Genomic DNA, 26,508 nt, shown 5'->3' with positions numbered 1-26,508 from the left:
TCTATGAGGCAAGCTAATAATATACCATGGTTAGCGTTGCAAGATTTGCTCTACTTGCAACATTTCCTGAATTCGATTACCTAGAAAATTATGCATTGCCATAGAGAGGCAAATCATATTATCGATTTTTTAGCAAAAATGGGGGCAAAAAAGGGCATTTCGGCGCCAATAGTTGACTTCCCAAGATATTTGGTTAATGACTTATTCTACCTGTCCTAGAATTAAAAATTTTGTTTGACGATTGAGTTTGCTGCTGATGGCAACGTTGAAGGTGAGATTTCTCAATCAGTCATGTGTATTTGTGGGCTAGGAATTTCCTCGCACCATTTTCTTGTATTTATGTATTTCCTCATTTTTTAATAAAAATATGATATTTTTGCTAAAAATAATAATAATAATAATAATAATAATAATAATAATAATAGGAAGAAGAAGAAGCAGAAGAAGAAGAATGCAATTAAGTGTAAAGTGTTTTCTAAACTTTTTGATGATTTAATAAATATATTAAATTTTCTAAAGTCTAAGACAATCAAAGTCCGTTTAAGGCTTTAATTGTGCATTAGCCCGTTTAAGGGCCAATTATGGTCTGATAAGTAGAACAACAGCTAAAGCCCCAAACCCGATTGAGCCTGACTCATTCCTTAAATAGGCAGGTCACGGTGCAAGTCAAAAGGCTAACCATGCCTGACCGAAACCGACCGGTTGACACCCCTAATAGTAGGTACCTTCCCAACACCCCTTGAGAGTGGGAATTGATCTTAAAATGGCTAATTTCCAATATATAAGGATCAAGAAACTCAAGTACTACAACCCCCACCTCTTCTGATTCTTTATTTCATGGTTATAGGGATGGGTTTTTCCTTTAGAGAATCCAATTGCATCCGCTTGAATCAGTCAGATTGGAAAGCATTTAATTTATAACATGTAATTTCCCAACTTCCAACCACCAAGACTTAACTCCTTTGAGAGGGGGAATTGATTTCAAAGGCTTAATCACTATCAGTTTTGTTTAACTGTGATCAAAGTAGTTTATAATCTAGGGTTTGTTTGGCAATGTTTTTGTTCAAAGTAAGTACTTTATAGTCATTTTCTTTTTGTGGGGTGGAGTTTTCTGTCTGACAATGTACTTTCCTCCGTGTCTATTTCCCTCCTCCCAAACCCAGCGTATCATTTGAAGGGATTCCCTAAAGAATCACTTACTCCATTGGAGAAACATCAATCTTCGCTAAAAATGATTCGAATCTAGACATGACTTTAGAACATCGAGTCACACATCCAAGATGTCAAGTTGCCTTGCAAGTGCACATGTGAGACAATAACTTCATTTCCAACATTAGGCACAAGTTTCAAGAAAAAGTATGGTCCACATACACTTCGTCCATAGCTCCATTACCAGAAGAAACAAATCAAGGAGTAGCATTTCACTCCTATCGTTCAAGCTTCTGCAAGTCGATACAATACAAGACCTGCACAAGGGACCATCAACAAGAAGAAGTGAGGTTAAGAGTGTTTTGGTTAATCTTCACTCATGCCATCCTCCTCTGTTTCATGGAGTCGCACCTCTCATCTGCCACCTCCAACCTTGGAAATCACTCTGATCTCCTGGCCTTACTTGCCTTCGAAGATGGAATAACTCAAGACCAACTTCACATCATGAAATCTTGGAACCACTCTCTCCATTTCTGTAAGTGGACAGGAGTCACATGCAACCCCCCTGCAAACCAAAGAATCACACTTCTCAACTTGGAATCTCAAAGGTTAGCTGGACCTTTATCTCCTTACATTGGAAATCTTACTTTCCTTTCTGCTATCTACCTGCAAAATAACAGCTTCTATGGCGAGATTCCTCAAGAAATCGGTTGTTTGACAAGCTTACAAGATCTCAATCTGGCGTCCAATTCCATAGAAGGCAAAATTCCTTCCAATCTTACTAACTGCATGGACCTCAGAACCCTTAATTTATCTTCCAACAACATCTCAGGGTACATCTCAGACCAACTTAGTTCACTCTCCAAGATACAATATCTTGGTCTCGGATTTAACTTTCTTACAAGAAGCATTCCACTGTGGCTAGGGAATTTTTCATCTCTACTCACTCTCTCTCTCTTTTACGAAATAGTTTCCAAGGAAGCTTACCTGATGACCTTGGACGGCTATGTTGCTTAGGAAAATTTCAAGTTTATGGTAATGATCTCTCTGGTGAAGTTCCATAATTGCTTTACAATATCTCCTCCATTTATTTCTTCTCTGTCTCACTAAACCGTTGCAGGGTAGACTTCCAATCGACATAGGCCTCACTCTCCCTAACCTTTAGAAATTTGGTGGGGGTGTAAACAATTTTACCGGATCCATTCCTATGTCCTTGTCAAATGCTTCTGGGCTTGAGATATTTGATTTAGGCTCAAACCATATTACTGGTCCTGTGCCTGGGAATCTAGCGAGCTTAAAGGGTTTAAGTCCGCTTAATTTTAATAAAAATCATCTCGGAAGTAGGCACTCCAGTGATCTGAACTTCCTCCCCTTTTTAAATAATTGTACAAATCTGCAAATCTTGGGTTTAGCTGTCAATCGTTTAGGAGGCCAATTGCCTGATTCCATATCCAATCTCTCAACTCAGCTCAGCATATTCTTCATGGGTTCAAACCTGATTCGTGGAAGCATTCCTGAGGGGATTGGTAACCTTGTTAGTCTGACATTACTTGATTTGGGAGACAACTTGTTCAAGGGTAGTATCCCTGTTGCCATGGGGAAGCTTAAGAAATTGGAGAGATTGGCTATGAATTATAATAGATTGTCAGGTCTAATTCCTTCCTCCCTAGGCATCTTGACCCAATTGACTGAAGTCTTCACGGAAGAGAATAACTTGGAAGGAAACATACCTTCCAGTCTTGGACATTGTCAAAATGATTTGGAATTGGACTTCTTCTAATAAACTAAATGGTATCCGTTAGAACAAACACCAAAAACATGAATAATAAAGAGACAATAGATCCGTACGACACAGAGATTTAACGAGGTTCACACACCAGGGTGATATGCTACGTCCTCGGGCGAAGAAGAAGATGATTCACTATGCAGAAGAGAGATTTACACCCTAGCACCGGCGAGGAAAAACTCACCCTGAAACCCTAGCTGCGTGAAAACCCTAGAATACAATGACTTTCTCAACAAGCAACAGTACATTATATATACTCCAAAAACGTGGGTCGACCCATCGGGTCGCAGTCGATCCGGTCGAACCATACAGATCTCTACTTCCATCACAGATCTCAGAAAATTTCTCATTCGGGTGGCCACCAAAATATGTCGGATCGGGTCAATCTTCAAAATGGGTCAGGAATTCGAGACAAACTTAACAGTATCATACCAAAAGAAGTAATGGTTATTCCTTCCCTTTCTATTTCATTTGCAGTGGCACGCAACTCTTTGACTGGTTCATTACCATTAGAAGTGGGTATCTTGAAAAATCTCGCAGAGTTGGATGTCTTTGAGAACAATTTTTCAGGTGAAATACCAAACAAACTTAGCAATTGTCTTAGGTTGGAAAACCTATACATGGCTGGTAATTCCTTCCAAGGTTCATTTCCTCTATCCATTTAGAATTTAAGAGCACTAAAAGAAGTGGATATTTCACGCAATAAGTTATCCGGGGTGATTCCACAATATCTTGGGAATTTTTCATCCTTGGAGAAACTCAATCTCTCTTTCAATGATTTTGTCGGTGAAGTACCAAAACAGGGGATCTTTGCAAATGCAAGTGCAATTTCAGTCATTGGAAACAAGGGTCTTTGTGGTGGTATACCAGAACTACAATTACCTATATGCTCTACAAAAACCCCTCATAAAGGAGGGAAGGTTTCTGCATTAAGCATGAAGATCATAATTTCTGTTGTGGTTTTGATGATTGTTGTTGTCATCTCAAGTTTCATCGGCTTCTTCTTTTTGTGAGATGCCCAAGGAAGAGAGCTTTTGATGAATCTTCTTATGACGATTGGCAATTACGTCTTTCTTACTTGGAGCTATTTAGATCAACTAATGGATTCACAATGGATAATTTGGTTGGTATTGGTAGTTTTGGTTCTGTGTATAAAGCTGTTTTACAAGAAAGTACTGAAGAAGTAGTTGCTGTGAAGGTATTCAACCTTCAACAACAAGGAGGTTCTAAAAGTTTTGCAACTGAATGCAAGACCTTGAAAAACATTCAGCTTCATAATCTTGGCAAGATATTGACAGCCTGCTCAAGTATTGATTTTGAAAGGAATGAATTCAATGCTCTAGTTTATGAGTTCATGCCCAATGGGATCTTAGACGAATGGTTGCATCCAAGAGTTGGTCAGATCAAGGGTCTAAACCTTATTCGAAGATTAAACATAGCCATCGATGTAGCTGTTGCCATTGAATATCGTCATTTTGACTGTGAACACCTATCATTCATTGTGATCTTAAGCCAAGTAATGCGCTTCTTGACAAAGACATGACTGCCCATGTTGGTGATTTTGGACTAGCACGATTTCTTTCTGAAAGATCCAACAATCAAAGCATATCAATTGGAATAAAAGGATCAATTGGGTATGTTCCTCCAGTTATGGGTTTCATCTCATTTATATATAGTACTTTCTTAAGTTTTATTATCCTCCGTATGTTGCTTCTTTTAGTACTATATATAATGTGATATGTGATCACTAAAAGATTATATGATGTAATCTAATGAAGTAGATTGATAATGAATTGTAGAGTACGGTATGGGTGTCCAAGTGTCCATACTTGGTGAACTATGGGGCCATATTACTGGAGATGTTTACAGGCAAAAGTCCCACTAATAACATGTTTAAAGATGGTCGAAGTCTCCATGAGTTTGTTGGAGTAGCGTGGCCTGAACGACTAACAAAGATTGTAGATCCTCTATTATTTGTCCTTGGAAGAAGAGGAGATCAGGAATGACAGACATGAATCACCAATTGGCCACGAAGGGAGTAGAAGTGGAATTAATGCTAGAGAAAAAAATCAAAGAAAGCTTAGTTCTAATAATTCAAATCGGCCTTTCATGTTCTGCCCCATCACCGAGAACTCAAATGACTATGAAAGATGTTGGAAACAAATTGCATGCTATTAGAGATTCAATTCTTCGAAAATCAAAATAAGAGCAAATCTAGGACATTATCACAATTGATATTCAAAATAAAATCCTTCACAATTGTGTAATGTGCCCAGTCTAAAGTAGAAATAGATAAATTGCCCTCTCTTGGGATCTTTCTTTTATTGCTCCTCCTCCCCTCTTTTTTTGTTATATCCCCCTTTTGGAGATTGGGTTATCCCCCTCTCCCCCCCCCCAAAAAAAAAGGGTTGTGATGTATCCCCCTTTGGTACTGTTTGTTTTTTGCCTGACTTAGGGTTTCTTCACTTGGATTAACTTTGTAGCTTGTGTTTTGGTTCGTTTTTGTGCTAATGTCTCATCTAGGGTGAATTACATCTGAGGTGTGAAATCTTTGCTAAAATTACATTTAGGGATTCCTCCTGTTTTAAAATTGATGTTCCGGGTTCCTTGTGACCTTAGTCCAACACCAGACAAAATATGTTTTCAACTTTACCCGGCCATCAATCACTTCCTCCTCCCCCCCCCCCAAGCTACAATAGTTGTGATGGTTTCTGGCCACAATTGGATTCAATATCACCACATCTATTTGTACACAAATAGATTTTTGGCCAATACCATGTGATCCGCAATGGCAGCGGAGGAGTGTCTCCTTGGATGGTCCAAGGACTCAGAATTTTTGGCTAAGTTGAAATGGCCCACACCCTTATTAAGCTTTCCTGCCATGTTCAGATCCTGTGAACTGAACAATGAATTCATTTTAACTATTGGATCTTTTTATTTGCTATGTCCATCTTTGCCTCATTTTTTTGGTATTCCTCTTCAAGCACATTTAATGGAACAATTTTAAAGAGGATCCGTTTAAAGTTAAATAGGTCTATAGCCCCGTTAAGGCCCGATTAAGGCCCGTTTATGGGAGCTCGATTAAAGCCCGAGACCGATCAGCCCGATTATTAACCGTATCATGTCCCCTAAAGCTAGGCCCATTTACTTAAACGGGCGTTTACGGTGCAAGGCTTCCAAGTGGTCAAGCCCGATTAGGCCTGAGTGAGACCTGCCAACCCGACCGATTGACACCCCTAAGTACAGTGGGGGTTGAGAAGGGGTGTTGTAGAAAGAGATGGGTGTGGTTATGGAAAGGGAGAGAGCTAGGCCCGGGTTGTGAGACCGGATTAGGTTCTTGTACGAGAACAATCTCGTACATTCTTGGTTCTTGGATTTGGAGTCCATTAAATACAGAGAGAGAAAATGTAGAATCCAAATCCATAGACTAGGAATGTACGAGATTGTTCTCGTATGTGAACTTGATTTAAATTCCCGGGTTGTGAAGCGAGAGTGGGGCGGGAGTTGAGCATAGAGGCCATTTGGAGAGAGGTAGTATTGAAAATATATTATGTTTGGTAGGGGTGTCAATCCCAAGCTCCCATCGGTTGGACTGACTAGGCTCGACCGTTTTAAAGACCGGCCCAACCTGCATCGATTATAAACGTGTCAAGCCTAAGCCCAGCCCATTTATAAACGGGTTGTACTAGGTGCAAGGGGTAATCCGATGGGCCTCCCGAATGGCCTAGCCTGTTTACAAGCCCGACTATAATCAACACGTTTTGCCCAATCGTTTATATGTATATTTTGATTATTCTGGGATAGAATATGATATATATTGATATTTTTTAACAATTATTGAATATAATTAAGTGTAATATCTTTTTAGAATTGTTGATGATTTAAAAAAAAAAATAGATTAAAGTATCTTAAATCTAAGAAAAATAAAGATTGTTTAAGGCTTTATTGGTACATTACTCCATTTAAGGCTCGATTATAGCCCGATTATTCGGACTAGGAGAAGCCCGATTAAAGCTCAGAATCTGATAGGAGATGAACCGAAACCAATTCATTCCTTAAATAGGTAGGTCATGGTCCGAGGGCATATGCCCTCCAAACCCAGCTAGGCCTGACCAAGACCGACCCAACCCGACCAATTGTCACCCCTAATGTTTGGGGTAGGATTAGGCTTAGAAGAAACTACAAACATCACTTTTAAAATATGAAGAACCTCAAATGTATCTTATCAAACATTGGGAACCTCAAATGTAATTTATTCTATTATCTATTCATCTAATAAAACAAGAAAAAGGAGGAAAATGAAGATATATGAAAATAGGAAAAAATGTTAGGTATGCCACCAAGGTGCCTTGCATGCATTATCATCTCTCTTCCCTTCTTGGATAAGACCCCAATGTTCTTCTGTGTCCAACCTTAGGATTAATGTATTTCACCAAAAAAAAAAAAAAAAAACCCTTTGATTAATGTATACCATTAGGAGTTAACTTACTGGAATAAGGCATATCCAACCCTTTCCATAAAAATATATTGAGGAATCCAGTTGTATCCGTTTAACCAGTCAAATCGGAAAGTCTAAATCAAAAAAAAAAAAAAAAATTAGTCAAATCGGAAAGCATTTGTAGCAAGTGATTTCCCAACTCCCAATAAAGGGCCAATCAACATCAGTTTGAAACGATTCCCTAACGAGTCACTTACTTCATTGGAAAAACATCACTAATTTAACATTTCACCCTGCGCCAAAAATTATTCGAACCTAGACATGACTTTAAAACATCGCGTCACACATCCAAGGTATCAAGTTACCAGTGCACATGTAAGATAATAAAGCTTCATTTTCAACATTAGGCATAAGTTTCGGAAAAAAAATGCACCACATACACTTCATCCATAGCTCCATCACCAGACTGAAACAAATTTGGCAACAGAGGATCAACTTTCCCAATCCTCCTGAGCTTCTTCAGCGCTTGTTGGAATCCCATTTACCTATCGCACTCCCACCATGCTTGGATCAGACTTTCTCACACATAAGTCACGGCGCTAAGACATCTCACCCATTCTTCATTCAAGGCACGAGCTTAGACTCATTGAAAGTAGATGGTCTTCAAGGATGTGTACAGGATTTAGTCACCCTCGACCATGGCTTGACGAATCGGATTGCATTTGACCAATCAGTATTGGCCTTGACCAATTCTAATTCTTTATCGGTATCGTATTGATGAATTGCTATGGACAAAGGATAAAATGATAAAAAAAATATTTTTCAAATTGAAATCAAAGGTATTTCTATCTGATCAAAGCAATTACGGATGATATTGACTGATTGATCCCAACCCCCATTTTGTGTTCTTAAACCATGCCACGACCCAATACACTAGCTTAGGGGTGTCAATCGGCCGGACCAGACAGGTCTCAGTTGGGCTTAAGCGAGCTTGATCACTTGGAAGCCTTGCACTATGAACGTCCGTTTAAGTAAACGGGCCTAGCTTTGGCATGGTACGGTTTATAATTGGGTCGGTCGATGTCGGGCTTTAATCGGGATTCCTTAAACTGGTCTTAACCGGGCCTTAACCGAGCTACGAACTTAAGTCTAAACGGGCTTTAAACATGCCTATCCTAAATTCATTTCTCGAGTTGGTTGAATGTGCAAAAATATATGAAGAAAATCTTTAATAAAAAGAGAAACGATATGAAATTATGGTTATTCTTACATAGAAAAAGAAGAGATTATGACCTTTACAACTTACAAAATAAAACTTAATTAAATCAAATCCCATTACAAAGCAAAGGGTAAGAAAGCTTAATTTGTTTCTTATTAGTAGTGGAAAAATAGAAATTTTATATAGTACTAAAGGGGGTCGGGTTAGGTCGGGATACAACGAGTCAGTTCAAGCCGGACATATAAACATGACGGTTCGGTCGGGCGCCCGATGGGCTAACTACTTGCACCGTGAATGCCCGTTTAACAAGCCCAACACATTTATTAAACTGACTTGTCCTAGTCAAACCATAAATGTGTCGGACACAGTCAGATCTACCGGTGCGGGTTCAGAATTGGCACCCCAACACTAGCTAACATATTTTTTTTTTTTTTGGTGATAAACTGCCTTCAACTTTCTCACCGCTCGATCCTTTAATCAAGAGAAGACTAGTTGAAAGGTTACAGTGTTCAAGGATATGCCTACGTAATTATATAGGTGGTTTTGGATTGTTTCCACAATTCTAAACCTCCAAAGCAAAATTTCTCCTCCCTTGCCTGGGAACTGGGAGAGAATTCATATATGATTGGTGTTTGCTCTAAGACTTGTTAGAAAGGATTTACCTACACTGAAGAGGGGGATTTGTTTGGTGCTGGATTGTTTTCACAATTCTAAAGCCAAACTTCTTTTACGTCTGGGAACGGGAGACACTTCATTATGCAAATTAAATCCATCACGTTTCCCTTGACTCTCTGGACTTGCAACATATGTAGCTGTATATATATCTTTCAAGCTTCTGCAAGTCGATATACAAGAGCTGCTCAATAACGGATCATCAGCCAGAAAAAGTGAGGTTAAGACTCGATTAATCTTCACTCATGCCATCATCCTTTGTTTCATGGAGTCACGCCTTTCATCTTCCACCTCCATCCTTGGAAACCACTCGGATCTTCTGGCCTTACTTGCCTTCAAAGATGGAATAACTCAAGACCCACTTCACATCATGAAATCCTGGAACCACACTCTCCATTTCTGTAAGTGGACCGGAGTCATATGCAACCCTGCAAACCAAAGAGTTACTCTTCTCAACTTAGATTCTCAAAGGTTAGTTGGATCTTTATCTCCTTCCATTGGAAATCTTACTTTCCTTTCTGCTATCAACCTGCAAAATAATAGCTTCCATGGCGAGATTCCTCAAGAAATCGGTCGTTTGACATACTTACAAGATATCAGTATGGGGTTCAATTCCATAGGAGGCAATCTTCCTTCCAATCTCTCTCACTGCACTAATCTTAGAACCCTTAATTTATCTTACAACAACATCTCAGGGCACATCCCAGACCAACTTAGTTCACTCTCCAAGATACATTATTTTGGCCTCGCAGTTAACTCTCTTAAGGGAAGCATCCCACCATGGATAGGGAATTTTTCATCTCTATTCACTCTCTCTCTTGGACGAAATAGTTTCCAAGGAAGCATACCTGATGACCTAGGACGGCTATGTCGCTTAGGAAAATTTCAAGTTTCTGGTAATGATCTCTCTGGTGAAATCCCTTCATCCCTTTACAATATCTCCTCCATTTATTTCTTCTCTGTCTCAGTAAACCGTTTGCAGGGTAGCTTTCCAATCGACGTAGGCCTCAATCTCCCTAACCTTCAGATATTTTATGTGGATCTAAACAATTTTACAGGATCCATTCCTATGTCCTTGTCAAATGCTACTGAGCTTGAGGAGATTGATTTCGGCGGAAACGGTATGACTGGTCCTGTACCTATGAATCTAGGGAGCTTAAAGCATTTAATTAAACTTAGTTTTCAGAACAATTCCCTCGGAAGTGGGCAATCCAGTGATCTGAACTTCCTCATCTTCTTGAATAATTGTACAAATCTCCAAGCGCTCAGTCTAGCTGGCAATCTTCTCGGAGGTGAACTACGAGATTCCATAGGCAATCTCTCGTCTCTGATTACAGAATTGGTTTTGGGTTCAAACCTGATTCATGGAAGCATTCCTGCGGGTATTGGTAACCTTGCCAGCCTGACACTACTTGGCATGGAGGCGAACTTGTTCAGTGGTAGTATCCCTGCTACCTTGGGGAAGCTTAAGAAATTACAGAAATTGTATTTGAACGACAACAGATTGTCAGGTCTAATTCCTTCCTCACTAGGTAACTTGACCCAATTGATTGGAGTCTTCATGGAGAAGAATAACTTGGAAGGAAACATACCTGCCAGTCTTGGAAATTGTCAAAATTTGCTAGAATTGGACTTCTCTTATAATAAACTAAATGGCACTATTCCAAAAGAAGTTTAGGTATTCCTTCCCTTTCTATTTCATTTGTTGTGGGAAGTAATTCTTTGACTAGTTCATTACCATTAGAAGTGGGTAACTTGAAAAATCTCGGGGTGTTGGTAATCTCTGAGAACAATTTTTCAGGTGAAATACCAAACACACTTGGCAGTTGTACTAGCTTGGAACACCTATATATGGCCGGTAACTCCTTTCAAGGATCATTGCCTCTTTCCTTTGAGAATTTAAGAGCACTACAAGAAGTGGATCTTTCACGCAATAAGTTATCCGGGGTGATTCCTGAGTATCTTGGGAATTTTTCATCCTTGGAGAGACTCAATCTCTCTTTCAATGATTTTGAGGGTGAAGTACCAAAACAGGGTATCTTTGCAAATGCAAGTGCAATTTCAGTCATTGGAAACAAGGGTCTCTGTGGTGGTACACCAGAACTACAATTAGCTAGATGCTTCACAGAAGCCATTCACAAAGGAGGGAAGGCATCTGTATCAAGTATCAAAACCATCGTTTTTGTTGTGATTTTGACAGTTGTTGTTGTCATTTCATGTTCTGTCGGTATCTTCTTTTGGATGAGACGTCCAAGGAAGAGAGATTTTGTTGAATCTTCGCACAATAAATGGCACTTACGTCTCTCTTACTTGGAGCTATTTAGATCAACTAATGGATTTTCAGTGGATAATTTGGTTGGTTTTGGTAGTTTTGGTTCTGTGTATAAAGCTTTTTTGCAAGAAAGTGAAGAAGTAGTTGCTGTGAAAGTGTTCAACCTTCAGCAACGAGGAGCTTCTAAAAGTTTTGCAACTGAATGCGAGACCTTGAAAAACATTCGGCATCGTAATCTTGTCAAAATATTGACAGCCTGCTCAAGTATTGATTTTGAAGGGAATGAATTCAATGCTTTAGTTTATGAGTTCATGCCCAATGGGAGCTTAGAGGAATGGTTGCATCCAAGAATTGGTCAGATCAAGGGTCTGAACCTTATTCAAAGGTTAAACATAGCCATTGATGTGGCTGCTGCCATTGAATATCTTCATTTTGATTGCGAAACTCCTATCATTCATTGCGATCTAAAGCCAAGTAATGTGCTTCTTGACAAAGATATGACTGCCCATGTTGGTGATTTTGGACTAGCACGATTTCTTTCTGAAAGATCCAACGATCAAAGCACATCAACTGGGATAAAAGGATCAGTTGGGTACGTTCCTCCTGGTATGGGTTTCATCTTATTAACTTCCATATGTTGTTTCTTTTGGTATATATATAATGTGATACGTGGTCACTCTTTGATCACTAAAAGATTTATATGATGTAATCTGATGAAGTAGATTGCTAATGAATTGTAGAGTACGGTATGGATGTCCAAGTGTCCGTACTTGGTGATGCATTCAGCTATGGGGTCATATTACTGGAGATGTTTACAGGAAAAAGTCCCATTGATAACATGTTTAAAGATGGTCGAAGTCTCCATGAATATGTTGCAGCCGCGTGGCCTGAACGACTGATGGAGATTGCAGATCCTTTATTGTTCTTGGAAGAAGAAGAAGAGATCAGAAATAACAGAGAAGAATCACCGATTGTCCATGAAAGGAGTAGAAGTGGCATTAATGCTAGAGAACAAATCAGAGAAAGCTTGCTTCTTATAATTCAAATCGGCCTCTCATGTTCTAACCCATCACCGAGAGATCGGATGACTATGAAGGATGTTGGAAACAAATTGCATGTTGTTAGAGATTTAATTCTTTGAAAAACAAAATAGGAGCAAATTGGGACATTAACACAGCTGAGATTCAAAGTAAAATCTATCACAATGTTGTAGTGTGCCCAGTTTAAAGCAAGAATAGGTATCTTGCTTTCTCTTAGGATCTTCCTCTCATTACTCCTCCTCCTCCCCCCCCCCCCCCGGGGAACAATCTTTTTCTTTTCTTTCTCCCCTCCCCTCTTGTTTTGTTGTATCCCCTTTTGGGAGATCATTTTGTCCCCCCCCCCCTCTTCTTGGGGTTATAATGTATTCCCCTTTGGATTGTTTGTTTTTAGTTGCTTGACTTAGGGCTTCTCTCTTATTTGCCTTTGTGGCTTGTGTTGTTTTTCTTTCTATTTCAAAAATTAAAGTATTTCGTAAAAACGAAAGGACAAAAAAAAAAAAAGTAGAAGATGAAGATATAAGAAAGTAGGGAAAAAGGTTGGGCACGCCACCAGGGTGCCCAACATGCATCATCCTCTTTCTCCCTTTTTGGAAAAGACCCCCTTGTCCTTCTTTGTCCAGCCCTATGATTGGTGTATAACACTAACTTACTGAGAACTAACAATGTACGGCATATCCAATCCTCTCTAATGAAAATATATTGACAAATGAAAGAAAGAATAAAAGTAGGGAAGTTATAGTATTTTTTTTTTTTTTTTAGAAACTTAAGAATAAATTTGAGAGTATTCTAAAAATCAGCCCATTTATTGCATATCAATATTGTAAATAGAAGTGGATGAACCACCTAAATTTGTCACATGAGAAATATTATTGATGCACAATACCAATTACGTTTTAAAATCCAGAATAAAATTATTCAGATCTATCGATCCCAATCTTGGCCAGTTTAACTCGGTCGATCCTATACTTAAAGGGAAAACTAAAGCTACCTGCTTCCATGTCTCATGCCTAGACATATGCTAGTGCAAAAAGACCACGTCACCCCCCCCTGACGCTTCTGTGAGCCCTCTTATTGGCATGTGTGCTGATGTGCGCCTACACCAATAGTGTAGTGTTCTTTCTCCCAAATTAGGGTTTGGGCATTTATGGGTTGATTATAACTTTTTCTCACTGATCTTGATGTATTGTGATCCATTTAGATCATAATCAATCGGGTCTGATCTAGATCCCGATTTCAAGGTTTTTAAACCCTGATACCAATGTAGAGAGAGTGTCTATTTTTAATGGGTAAGAATGCTACCCACTTGTGTGGCCACTGCACCAGCGTGCAGACAAAAAGGAGGCCACGCAAAGGCATCTTCAGAGCATGGGGCAAGGGCAACGCAGTCTTTTCGTGCTCACATGTGTTTAGACATAGAGGCACGCAAGCAGGTAGTATTCTTTTTTCCTACTCTTAACTTTGAATTGGAAAGCATTTATGATCGCTAGGGGTGTCCGGCCCAACAAACCCAATCGAGCCCGCCCCTTTAAAGCCTGATCAAGACCAACCCAATTAATAAACATGTCTGGCTCAAGCTCTGCCCATTTATAATCTGTCTTTCCTAGGCACGGTGCTAGCCTGACAAGCGCTCAACTAGTCCCAACCTACTAGCCCAATCGTTTATATGGTATACGTGTATTTTTATTTATTTTTTGGTAGAATAAGGTATATATTGATATTTGGGGAATTTACTATCACTCCCCTGCACCTACCATATATTTATTAAAACTCCCCTACCTTTAATTTTTTCTAATATCCCCCTGCTTTTGGACTTTTATAACTGTTTCTCCCATGTTCTTTTTAAATACCCAGATTACCCCTCCTTTTCAACTGTACTTTATTAAAAAAAGTTCAAATTGATTAGTTAAAAAATGACACCATGGAAGGATGGCAAAACAGAAGGACATGGTTCAAGTAGCTAGTATTGGATTGTCCAAGTTAAGTTATTCTTATCAATATTGCTTGAGAACAATATAGATCCAATACTTTTATTATGTTTTTAATCCCAAAAACCATGTTTAGAAATCCTAATGGGAATATAACATTGAGATTTTTACCGATCTGAATTAGTATCGGTTTAGACTGATACCAATCCAATACCGGTAAAAAAAAAGAGATTACTAAACTGATGATGATGGATGAAACAAAAGAAAAAAAATTAATATATAAACAATATCATGGATGAGACAAAATAATAATAATAATAATTATTATTATTATTATTATTATTATTATTATTATTATAATAAATGTCTTTAAGTGACTCAATACTAATGCATTTAAAGGAAATTCAAAAAATAATAATAATAATAATAATAATAACGATATTGGAGCCTAGGATTTTGGGTTTCAGCCAATAAGGCAACATTTAAACCAAATAATAATGGAAGGACAAGCCCTTTGGCTGTTTTCTTGGATTAGTAAAAGAATTTTTGAACCAATAAATTTAAAAAATTTTTAATAGGTTACAGGTGAATATTTAAAAAGAACAAGGGAGAAAGAGATGTAAAAGTCCAAAAACAGGGGAGTATCAGAAAAAAGGTAAAAGGTAGGAAAATTCTAGAAAATATAGGCCAAGTGTAGGGGAGTTATGGTAAATTCCCTTTTTTTTTTTTTTTATCAATTATTGAATGTAATTAAGTATGTGGATTGAGTCAAATGGGTTAGATGATTCCTTGTTTGATATAGCAGCTAATGCTAAAACAAGGAATTTAAAAGCCCTTCAAAATCACAAGAAGCTATGGGTTGAAAAATCTCGTATCAAATGGATGTCTCAAGGTGATAGGAATTCACAATTTTTTTTATCTTTCGATCAAGATACTGAGAGCTAAAAGCTCTATTAGAATGTTAAAGTAAGAGCATGGATTGGTCATAACAAAGAGGATGGATATCAAGCCTTATGAAAGTTTTTCATAAGGCAACTCCCGTTGTTGAGCACCAGGAATTATTAGACTGCATCCCTCAGGTGATTGATCAGGTGGACTTTATCGGGTTGAATTCTTTATCAGGGTTAGACGAAATTAAAAGAGCGGTGTGGGATCTTGATCCGGACAGTTCTCTGGGTCCAGATGGGTTCTCAAGGGAATTTTTTAGAAAATGCTAGGAGATCATTGTAGTAGATTTGTGTAATGCAGTGCGAGACTTCTTTAGATATTCTTCCAAAAGGAATCAATAATAATTTCTTAGCTTTTATCTCGAAGAGGGACGGGGCATCAACTTTAGAAAAATTCAAGCCTCGTTGTATGGGAATTTTAGTCAATTGATTTCCAAAATATTGGGTATTAGAATTTCACTTATTTTGCCTAGGCTAATCCTTGAGGAGCAATGGGCATTCCAGAAGAGGAAGGCTATCCATTTAAATATTAGTCTAGCTTCAAAATGAGTAAATTTAATGCTCTCCTCCACCAGGGGAGGGGGAATGGAGTTGAAAATTGACATACAAAAAAAAACCTATGATACTATATCTTGGAATTTTTTGCTTTAAGTCTTAAGGAAGTTTAGATTCTCAGAGGAATGGATTAAATGGATTCATCAGATTATGGTCACAACTAGAATTTCTATCTTGTTTAATGTAGGTCCTATTGGATTTGTCAGAGTTGAGAGGTTGCGCTAGGGGGAACCATTATCGCCCATCATATCCATTTTGGTGGAAGAGGTGTAGTGTGGAGGTCTTAACAAACTTATTTAGGAGAAGAAAATTAATGCCTTGCCAAGTACAAGGGGAGCAAATGTTCTTAGACACCTCTTATTTGCCAATGGCATATTCATATTTATGAATGCATCCATAAGGTATATTAGGAATTTATCTGAGTTTCTAAAAAAATACCAATAATTTTCAAATCAAAAAGTTTAATTGGGAGAAAAGTAAACTATTTCTAGAGAAGATTAATCTATCAAGGAAACAAGACATTGAAACAAATCTTGGGATCTTTATTTGTAAGTTTCCCACGTGGAACCTGGGGATAGAGATTTTCCAAGGGAGAGTAAAAAAGGCCCCCCTTGCTTGCTATAATGGATAAGATCAAGGGGCAACTAGATGGATAGAAAGGGAAGCTGCTATTTATGGTGGGTCAAGCGAAGCTGGTTAAATCAGTTATCACGGGTATGGCAACTCATAGTTTTACATTTTATTGGTGGCCTGCATCCTTGTTGAAAATCATGGAGAAGTGAATGATGAATTTCTTATGGATAGGTGATGCTGACTCCTCTAAGTTGGCTATGGTTAAATGGGAGCAGGTGTGTAAGCTAAAGGGGAAGGGGTTGGGTATAAGGTAGTTGTTGTGTTGCGTTGATAAAGCTCTTCTTTGTAAGTGGGTGTCATAGATGAAACATGAAGACTCTATGATGAGCAGATTCTTCAAATCTCAGTTTTTGAATGCCAATAATGTGCTTAGAAATTAATGGATATAAATCTTCATCTATCTAGCCAAGTATCCATCACATGTGGTCTTACGTTCATCAAAATGAGAAGTGGATAGTTAGAAACGGGCAAGCCTTAATTTTTTGAAGGAAAGATGAATTAATAGGAGCTCTAATTCAAGAGGTATCTAGTTTGGATGAAGAATTCTTTCAGGAACCTAAGAAGGCAGTGGACTTTATCTTGAACGGTCAATGGAATCTCCCCAGAGTTCAATTGATGTTCATGAGTAATATTCTTACTTAGGCTCCGTTTGTTTCGGCCTGAAAATTTTTCCATGTAAAATTTTACGGTAAAATAAGATTTTCCGTTGTTTGTTTTTTAAGTTGAAAATTTTACACTCTGGAAAATTTTACCAGACACCCCTTTTTTTTCGAAAAATATGAGGACAAATTTTTCGTCAGATTTATAGGTAAAATTTTTCAAGTATTGAGATTTGCTCAAAAGTCAAAACACACTCAATTGATCGAAAGTTGAAACACACTTGATGGTCCTTCGTCCTCAACAACCTAAGCTCACATGGAAGCCATGGAGCAATTCGGCATCGATACTACCTCCATTTCACGATTATTTCTCTCTCTCTCTCTCTCTCTCTCTCTCTCTCTCTAGCAGAGGAATCTCTCTCCAAATCTTTTCTCAAAGTTGTTTTATGGATTCTCTTCATTTCCGATGACTGTTTTGATATTGAGATCCCTATGTTATTCTGTGATTTCGTTGGGAGATCGATTATGTTCTAATACGATCACTGTGTTTTTTGGTGATTTCATTGGGAGATTGATTCCGAAGGCATGGGTCTGTAGGAGAATAAAGCACTCATAATCGTAGCTTCTGATTACAGAGGCTCTGTACATCAACACCATCTTAGCATAAAAAAATTAGGGCTTCTTCTTCTTTGTCTCTCTCTCTCTCTCTCTCTCTCTCTCTCTCTCTCTCTCTCTCTCTCTCTCTCTCTCTCTCTCTCTCTCTCTCCCTACCCACATCTAAGCCAGGAAATGGGGAAAGCTAGGGTTATTTATTCCCCATAGTTCCTATATTAGTTTTGGGTTGTGGAACAATTGAAAATGTATATCTGGACTTGGAAGTTCGTTGCATGTACATAGAAAACCATTCGAGTTAGATCTATACTTTTAACATGGTTTTCTACACTTCTTAATCTTCTTTTCCTTATTTTCTTCTTTGTCATTATAGTTCAAGAGAAAGCAAAGTTCAGTAAATTTGTGGATGTTAGATTGATGAGCACATTTATGTGTGTAATCTAGGGTAGTAAAACATGCATTATACATATTTAGAATGGAGCTACCTTGGGTTTTACTCTCTTTTTACAGGTTTTATATTTTCAAGGCCTTAAAGGTTATCAAGCGTTATATCTCCAATTTTATTCAAAAAGAGGTCCTGTTTCTTTTCATGGTTGTGAAGAAGATGAAATTCTGAGCAAGATGGACGTGTTCAATTAATAGTACACATCCGTTTGGTCACCAGTACAAATGATTATTCTTTTCGGGCTAAAAAAAGAATAATGGATCAAAACTGAACCGAGATGTAGAACTAGCCCGTTTGCAGTTGTCCCAGAGGTACAAAGAATATTCTAAATGCCAACAAGGATCAATGAACCACACCCTTAAGTGATTGAAGATTCATTTTTGGTAACAACAACTACCTACCGTAGTTGGTGAGTTGTGGTGTGCAAATCCCTTCCTTATTAGGGGGTCTCAAGTTCAAACCACTTGGTTGCTACTTTTTCGTGGAGGTTTTTTTCTTTTTTTTTAAATATTTTCTCTCTCCTACTCATCACTCAAAGGTGGTCAGCTAAAGGGTTTCTTACCCAAGAGGAGAGAGAAATAAGGAAATAAAAGAGAAAAATAAAAAAGGGAGAAAAAATAGGAAAGGAAAAAAATAAAAGAAAAATCGTCCAAGAGGCTGCCTACATTTGAAGAAGAGAGAGAGAAAATAAATTAAAAAAAAAAAAGAAGGAAAAAATCGTTGGAGATTCCCTACTTCCTACGATTCTCTCTCTTCTCTCTTCTCTCTTCTCCACCTCACCACAAAATCGTCCAAGGGGATCCACCCTTAGACGTCCTCCTCTCTCTCCTATTCTCTATAAAAGGGAGTCCACAAAACCCTAAAGGGTGGTTCCTCTCTTCCTCTCTACTTCTCTCTTCTTAGGTTTTTTTAGTTGCTCTTTCTCTCTTTCTCTAGCTCTAGTTCTAGGTTTTGCTTCAAACACTTTTGTAAGTTCTTTTTATTCAATTAATGCAAGTACTTTTGTTTTTGATTCAGTCTCTCATTTTTATTGTTTAAGCAATTGAAGTTGCAATTTTCAAGTTCTAGTTGATAAGAACAAGCTATGGAGCATGTCTTTCAAGTTTAATTTTTTTCTTCAGATTTGTTTTCTCTAGTACTAGAAATTTTAGATTTGGTTTATTCCAGATCTGGTTTTTAGTACTGGTAGTATCTCAAATCGATCAAGTTTTCAGTTCAAGGGTTGAAGTTCAAATAAGTAGGCTCCTTTAGTAGTCTTCTCACCCCCCCCCTCTCATTCTTTCTTCTGACTACTCTTTCTTTCTTAATTTAGGATTTTAATTTCAGTCGTTAGATTATTGCTTTCCCTTTCCCCCAAGGTTCATGGCTAGTGTATATATTGGCTTTACCCCTCCTAGCCATAGAACCATCATTTTATTATTTTTATTCTAATTTCCCTCCTAGCCATAGAACCATCATTTTATTGTTTTTATTTTAATTGTCTCCATTTCCCTAAAGCCAAGTAGAGTAAGCCTTGTAAGAGTGACTCTTTGGTCAAGTAGGAAAGCTCATATTATGATGCATCCCTCGAGCTAAGTAGAGAAACCTACTTGTGAGTCTCTCTCTAGCTTTATCCCCTTTCTTTTCCTTTATTTTTATTTCAGCATTTTTTTCCTTCATTGTATTTTAATTGCGTGGGTTCTTTATTTTCAGTTATTTATTTATTTAATTTTAATTGTGTGGCTTGTGTATTTAAATTCTTAGATGATGAATGGTTAGGATATTATTTTAGATACATATGTTTAAGACGGTAGTTGGAATTAGATCACAATCATTAAGTGATTCACTTTCGCATTATTAAAAGAAGAAAAAAATAAAGTGGCTGCTCTCCCTGTGTTCGACCCGTAGCTACACTAATCTGTATGCTTGCGGTTACATTTTAAATCCTAACATAGATGTTTGATGTTTTTCCTCTTAAGGCATTATACTTTTAAGAATATCTTTTACTCCGCATTTTACTTCTTGAAAACAAACACTAGAAAATATGTCAACGTATGAAAATTTACATGTACAATTTTTCCATGTAAAAATTTACATCTAAACAAACGAAGCCTTAGGTAAATTAGATTAAAATTCATTTCTTATGGAAGATCGATACATTTGCTGTCAAACAGTTATGAGGGCCTTCACTACTAGGTCTGCTTGGGATGATATCAGGGCTAGGAACCCATTAGTTTGGGACAGTTATCTCCAACCTCGTCAAGTGACTTGGGATGGAGACTAATGCATGAGAAGTTACCGATGGATGATGCGATCCGCAATAAAGGTGTTCTATTGGCTTCAAAATGTGATTTATGTGGAGCGGCTACTGAATCAGTTGTGCATATTTTTCTTGAGTGCATCTTCACGATGGAGATGTGGAGAAAATTTATGGCTTGTTATGGCATTTCATGGATGTAGCATAGTTCATTGTTAGATGGTGGAAACGGAAGTTGCGCACTTTTTCAGTGAAGCCACCATAGGCAGCAGGCATGTTGCTTACAACAGATTTTATTTAGAGAGAAAGAAATGCGAGACACTTCAAAGGAAAGTAGAGATTGGCATTGCAGACATATCTCACTTTGTGCAAGGAGCTTAGGGAGGCATAGCTGAACTTGACAGGGATGGTAACATCTATGGCGTATCTTATATGTTGTAGAAGATTGGGTTTGCCAGTGATTCCAAAACGATTGCATCCAATGCTCGAGATATTTTGGTGCAAGTGAAGAGATAACTGGATGAAATTAAATATTGATGGTACGTCGAGGGGTAATCCAGGAAAATTGGGAATTGGAGGTGTTGTTCGGGATAATCAAAAGTAAAGTGCTTATATAAATCATGTGTTTCCTAGGCATTACAATGAATTTTACAACAAAATGCAAGGCAATGATGGAGGTATGGTGTTGGGATCTCATTTTTATGGATCGAATCAGATTCAGAGGCAGTGGTTTCTATGATGCAAGCTAATAATATACCATGGTTAGCGTTGCAAGATTGGCTCTACCTGCAACCTTTCCTGAATTCGATTACCTAGAAAATTATACATTGCTATAGGGAGGCAAATCATATTAAGGAATTTTTAGCAAAAACGGCGGCAAAAAAGGGCTCATCTGCACCGATGGTTGACTTCCTGAGATATATGGTTAATGAGTTATTCTACCTGTCCTAGAATTAAAAATTTTGTTTGATGATTGAGTTTGTTGCTGATGGCAATGTTGAAGGTGGGATTTCTCAATCAGTCATGTATATTTGTGGGCTAGGAATTTCCTCGCACCATTTTTTTGTATTTATATATTTCCTCATTTTTTAATACAAATATGATCTTTTAGCTAAAAAAAAATTAATAATAATAAGAAGAAGAAGAAGAAGAAGAAGAATGCAATTAAGTGTAAAGTATTTTCTAAACTTTTTGATGATTTAATACATATATTAAATTTTCTATAGTCTAATACAATTAAAATCCGTTTAAGGCTTTAATTGTGAAGTAGCCCATTTAAGGGCCAATTATGGTCTTATTAGTAGAACCGCAGCTAAAGCCCCGAACCCGATTGAGCCTAACTCATTCCTTAAATGGGCGGGTCACGGTGCAAGTCAAAAGGCTAACCAGGCCTGACCGAGACCGACCGGTTGACACCCCTAATAGCAGGTACCTTCCCAACACCCCTTGAGTGTGTGAATTGATCTTAAAATGGATAATTACTATTGGTTTTTATCTAATTGTAGTCAAGGTAGGTTAGTGTAACTTGTCACCGATTTCCCACTAACCCTAAGAAGGGGTGTTGTAGAGAGGGATGGGCGTGGTAGTGGAGAGGGAGAGAGTAGGGCCTGGGATGTGCAGTGAGTGTGGGTCAAGAGTTGAGGGTAGAGGCCACTAGGAGAGGGGTAATATTGAAAATTTATTATGTCCGGGGAAGGATTAGGCTATTTGGGGTAGGATTAGGCTTAGAAGGAATTGCAAACCTCACTTTCAAAATGTGAGGAACCTCAAATGTAATTTACTCTATTATCTAGGGGTGAAACAGAGCCGGGTTGGGCCGGGTTTCTTAAAACCCTAACCCAACCCTACCAGGTTCATGCTTAGGCCCAACCCTACTGGGCTCAGGTTTGGGTCTGGTTGACCCTAGCTAGTTTTTTTAGTGGAATCACATTCTAATAACTATGATTCAATTCCAATTTCAATTCCTAAAATGAATTGAAACCCGGTTTTCTAATTAAAACCCTAAAATAAATTCCTCTATTAAATTTTACTGAACGTGATATTTTATCATTCTTTCATGGAGATTTCAAATGCCCATATTTTTCCATGTGACCATTTTTTTAATCCCCTCCATCAAAAGTCAATATATTAAGACATAATCCAATCATTCAGTGTTGTTAGAATTTTCATCTTGATCTACAATAATGATTAATTTCCAATATATAAGGACCAAGAAACTCAAGTACTGCAAGCCCACACCTCTCCTCATTCCTTATTTCATGGTTATGGAGATGGGTTTTTCCTTTGGGGAATCCAATTGCATCCGCTTGAATCAGTCAGATCGGAAAACATTTAATTTATAACATGTAATTTCCCAACTTCCAACCACCAAGACTTAACCCCTTTGAGAGGGGGAATTGATTTTCAAAGGGTTAATCACTATCAGTCTTGTTTAACTGTGATCAAAGTAGGTTACAATCTAGGGTCTGTTTGGCATTGTTTTTGTTCAAAGTAAGTACATTAGGGCATGTTTGTTTAGCGGAGAGTTGATGGGGTGGGAGCAATGGGGTGGGATTTTTGACGGTTTTCCCACAAAAATGAGTAAATATTACTGTTTGGATGAAAAGGGTGAGAAAAGCATAGGATAATTTTTAGTGTGGCAGGAAATCCTGTCGGTTACTTGTTTCTCCCACCCTTTGGTTTCAAAGTCCCACCAAATCAGTGGGACTCTTCTGGGAAAGACAAGAGAAAGACGAGATCGACGATCGTCTCCAACAGCAGCGGGTTCTACCTAAGCCTCTCCTTCATCTCCATTTTTCTTTTCCAAACTAAGGTAAGAGTCCAAGCTCCATGGGATATTGATCTGTTTTATTTCTCCCAACAGAGGTTAGATGCATTTCTCTTTTAGAGGGTTTTTTCCTCACAAAACCCTCTTCCAGAGTCATCTCTAACTTTTTTTTTTCTTTGGTAGGAAGCAGAGGTAAGCAAGCTACAACAATGAGATGATGCTCAGTTTTTACTCTCTTGGCAGAGGTAAGAAGTTTTCCTCTTTCCTAGGGTTTTTCCTCACTAAACCTTCTTCCACAGAACCATCTCAATTTTTTTTTTTTTTTTTTTTTGATAGGATGCAAGAGGTAGGAAGGCTACAAACGTAGGATAGTGCTCAGTTTTTTCTCCCCTGGCAGAGGTAAGAAGTTTTTCTCTTTATTTTTTTTCCCCTCACAAAACCCTCTTTTCTTCTCAATTGATTCTTCTTTTTTATTCCAGCAGTATGCAAATGGAAGTTCCATTCCTATTAACACCTGATTCCTTTTATTCTTTTCATTTTTATCTTATAACCATCTATAAGTATGTGTTCTCTTCCTTTTTATTTAGCTTCCTCTTTCTTTTGGTCCAAGTGCTTGCTATAAAGAGAAGCATTTTCCTCTGTTATTCCAACTTATTGAAAGTATAGTTAGGATGACAACCAGTCCATATAATAATTTATTTTTCTATTTTTTCTGATCCAAAAGAAAACAGGAAAATGGGTCATTCTTCACAAATTAGTGGTATGCAATCACTATAACAGAGAAATTATGAAGAAAAATATTTCATTAGAAGATCAAGAACCAATTTCTTTGCATTTACAAAATTGTTAATTTGTTATTATCCTGTCATAAATTCATCCTTGTTTGACTACATCATATTATTTTAATCATTCAATGTATCCTGTCAAATATCATAAAGTTGTGTCACTGGTAGTGTATTTCCTTGAACTAATGAATGTAAAGTTTTTGGCTTGTTCTCCTGACATATTATATGCATTCAATGCTCTTTTATATGGTAATTTTTTGCTGTCTATGCTAATGCGATCGAGTCTGTTGTAGGTAGCTTGGGAGCATGAGAAATTTTCAAGGTTAAGAGTTACTACTGCCACCCTTTCAGATTGAAGATATGAATGAAGATCAGCCAAATAAAGAAGGAAAGGGGGCAGTGGATCAAGAGTTGCCCAGAACGAACTGAATTCACTTTTATTAAAGTGGATTTCTCATTCTCATTTTAAATAATTTTTAGATCGATTTTCGACTTAGTATTTGAATTGAGTAGAGAGACCTCTCCTATATGATTGGTATTTGTTGATGGATTGTAGATGCAATCATTAAATTCATTGTATCAGACTGTTTGTGTTGCAGCCAGCTTTATGAGAGGGATTACCACAATTGGCCTCTTTAGAATAATTTTTTATTATTTAAATTTAATTAATTAATTAATATTGATGGATCTCACATTTTATTGTAACCATGTTATTTGATAATGGTGTTCTTGTAATTATATTGTAGTTTAATAACTTTTTCATCAATTATAAATTCTGATATCCAAACATACATGGTGGTAAAATTCAATTTTTCCAAACCAACCAAACAACCATGGGGGTGGAAAAATTATACTTTTCTATAACTTTTTTTCATTCTTGGCATTTTCCCCACCAACATGTGAGACCATGTGTCATAGTCATTTTTTCTTTTTGTGGGGTGGAGTCTTCTGTCTGACTATGTACTTCCCTGTTTGTCTATTTCCCTCCTCCCAAGCCCAGCGTCTCATTTGATGCGATTCCCTAAAGAGTCACTTACTCCATTGGAGAAACATCACTAATTTGGCATTTCAATTTTCGCCCTTCCCTAAAAACTGATTCGAATCTAGACATGACTTTAGAACATCGAGTCACACATCCAAGATATCAAGTTACCTTGCAAGTGCACATGTGAGACAATAAAGCTTCATTCTCAACATTCGGCACAAGTTTCAAGAAAAAGTATGGTCCACATACACTTCATCCATAGCTCCATCACCAGAAGAAACAAATCAAGGAGTAGCATTTCGCTCCTATGGTTCAAGCTTCTGCAAGTCGATACAATACACGACCTGCACAATGGATCATCAGCAACAAGAAGAAGTGAGGTTAAGAATGTTTTGGTTAATCTTCGCTCATGCCATCCTCCTCTATTTCATGGAGTCGCACCTCTCATCTGCCACCTCCAACCTTGGAAACCACTCGGATCTCCTGGCCTTACTTGCCTTCAAAGATGGAATAACTCAAGACCCACTTCACATCATGAAATCCTGGAACCACTCTCCATTTCTGTAAGTGGACAGGAGTCACACGCAACCCCCCTGCAAACCAAAGAGTCACAGTTCTCAACTTGGAATCTCAAAGGTTAGCTGAAACTTTATCTCCTTACATTGGATATCTTACTTTCCTTTCTACTATCAACCTGCAAAATAACAGCTTCCATGGCGAGATTCCTCAAGAAATTGGTCGTTTGACACGTTTACAAGATCTCCGTTTGACGGATAATTCCATAGGAGGCAAGATTCCTTTCAATCTTACTAACTGCATGGGCCTCAGAACCCTTTATTTATCTTCCAACAACATCTCAGGGTACATCTCAGACCAACTTAGTTCACTCTCCAAGATACAATATCTTGGTCTCGGATTTAACTTTGTTACAGGAAGCATTCCACTGTGGGTAGGGAATTTTTCATCTCTACTCACTCTCTCTCTCTTTTACGAGATAGTTTCCAAGGAAGCTTACCTGATGACCTTGGACGGCTATGTTGCTTAGGAAAATTTCAAGTTTATGGTAATTATCTCTCTGGTGAAGTTCCATCATTGCTTTACAATATCTCCTCCATTTATTTCTTCTCTGTCGCACTAAACCGTTGCAGGGTAAACTTCCAATCGACATAGGCCTCACTCTCCCCAACCTTCAGAAATTTGGTGGGGGTGTAAACAATTTTACCGGATCCATTCCTGTGTCCTTCTCAAATGCTTCTGGGCTTGAGATATTTGATTTAGGCTCAAACCATATCACTGGTCCTATGCCTAGGAATCTAGGGAGCTTAAATGGTTTAAGTCTGCTTATTTTTAATAAAAATCATCTCGGAAGTAGGCACTCCAGTGATATGAACTTCCTCCCTTTTTTAAATAATTGTACAAATCTGCTAATCTTGGGTTTAGCTG

General features: G+C 37.9%; 3 protein-coding genes, 1 long non-coding RNA gene and 1 pseudogene across 5 annotated transcripts; all 5 read left to right on the top strand.

Annotated features, from left to right (window-relative positions):
* Positions 1-3,272: 3,272 nt before the first annotated feature.
* LOC122087495 lies at positions 3,273-5,275 on the top strand (annotated as a pseudogene).
* Positions 5,276-9,529: 4,254 nt separating this feature from the next.
* LOC122063364 (putative receptor-like protein kinase At3g47110) lies at positions 9,530-10,942 on the top strand. The gene has a single exon (XM_042627084.1). The coding sequence runs from the start codon at positions 9,530-9,532 to the stop codon at positions 10,940-10,942; it is 1,413 nt and encodes a 470-aa protein (XP_042483018.1).
* A 59-nt stretch (positions 10,943-11,001) lies between these two features.
* On the top strand, positions 11,002-12,761 carry LOC122089104 (probable LRR receptor-like serine/threonine-protein kinase At3g47570). The gene has a single exon (XM_042658570.1). The coding sequence runs from the start codon at positions 11,116-11,118 to the stop codon at positions 12,238-12,240; it is 1,125 nt and encodes a 374-aa protein (XP_042514504.1). The 5' UTR covers positions 11,002-11,115; the 3' UTR covers positions 12,241-12,761.
* LOC122063354 (probable LRR receptor-like serine/threonine-protein kinase At3g47570) lies at positions 12,285-12,677 on the top strand. The gene has a single exon (XM_042627079.1). It carries the CDS (start codon positions 12,285-12,287, stop codon positions 12,675-12,677), a length of 393 nt encoding a protein of 130 aa, XP_042483013.1.
* Positions 12,762-23,179: 10,418 nt separating the features above from the next.
* Positions 23,180-24,801, top strand: LOC122090082. 2 transcript variants are annotated; one of them, XR_006143410.1, is made up of 4 exons: positions 23,180-23,340; positions 23,479-23,540; positions 23,632-23,694; positions 24,374-24,801. It is a non-coding gene; the product is annotated as an uncharacterized LOC122090082 (long non-coding RNA). The 2 variants fall into 2 exon arrangements; XR_006143411.1 differs by lacking the exon at positions 23,180-23,340 and adding an exon at positions 23,365-23,393.
* The last annotated feature ends 1,707 nt before the right edge of the window (positions 24,802-26,508 follow it).

This window comes from Macadamia integrifolia, chromosome 2, assembly GCF_013358625.1.
Source record: "Macadamia integrifolia cultivar HAES 741 chromosome 2, SCU_Mint_v3, whole genome shotgun sequence".
Taxonomy (NCBI): Eukaryota; Viridiplantae; Streptophyta; class Magnoliopsida; order Proteales; family Proteaceae; genus Macadamia; species Macadamia integrifolia.
This window is presented reverse-complemented; position numbering and strand designations above follow the sequence as displayed.

What these genes read in the sequence shown, in the direction of transcription:
- LOC122063364 (XM_042627084.1), top strand. Translation starts at nt 9,530, where the DNA reads ATGGAGTCACGCCTTTCATCTTCCACCTCCATCCTTGGAAACCACTCG.
- LOC122089104 (XM_042658570.1), top strand. Translation starts at nt 11,116, where the DNA reads ATGGCCGGTAACTCCTTTCAAGGATCATTGCCTCTTTCCTTTGAGAAT.
- LOC122063354 (XM_042627079.1), top strand. Translation starts at nt 12,285, where the DNA reads ATGGATGTCCAAGTGTCCGTACTTGGTGATGCATTCAGCTATGGGGTC.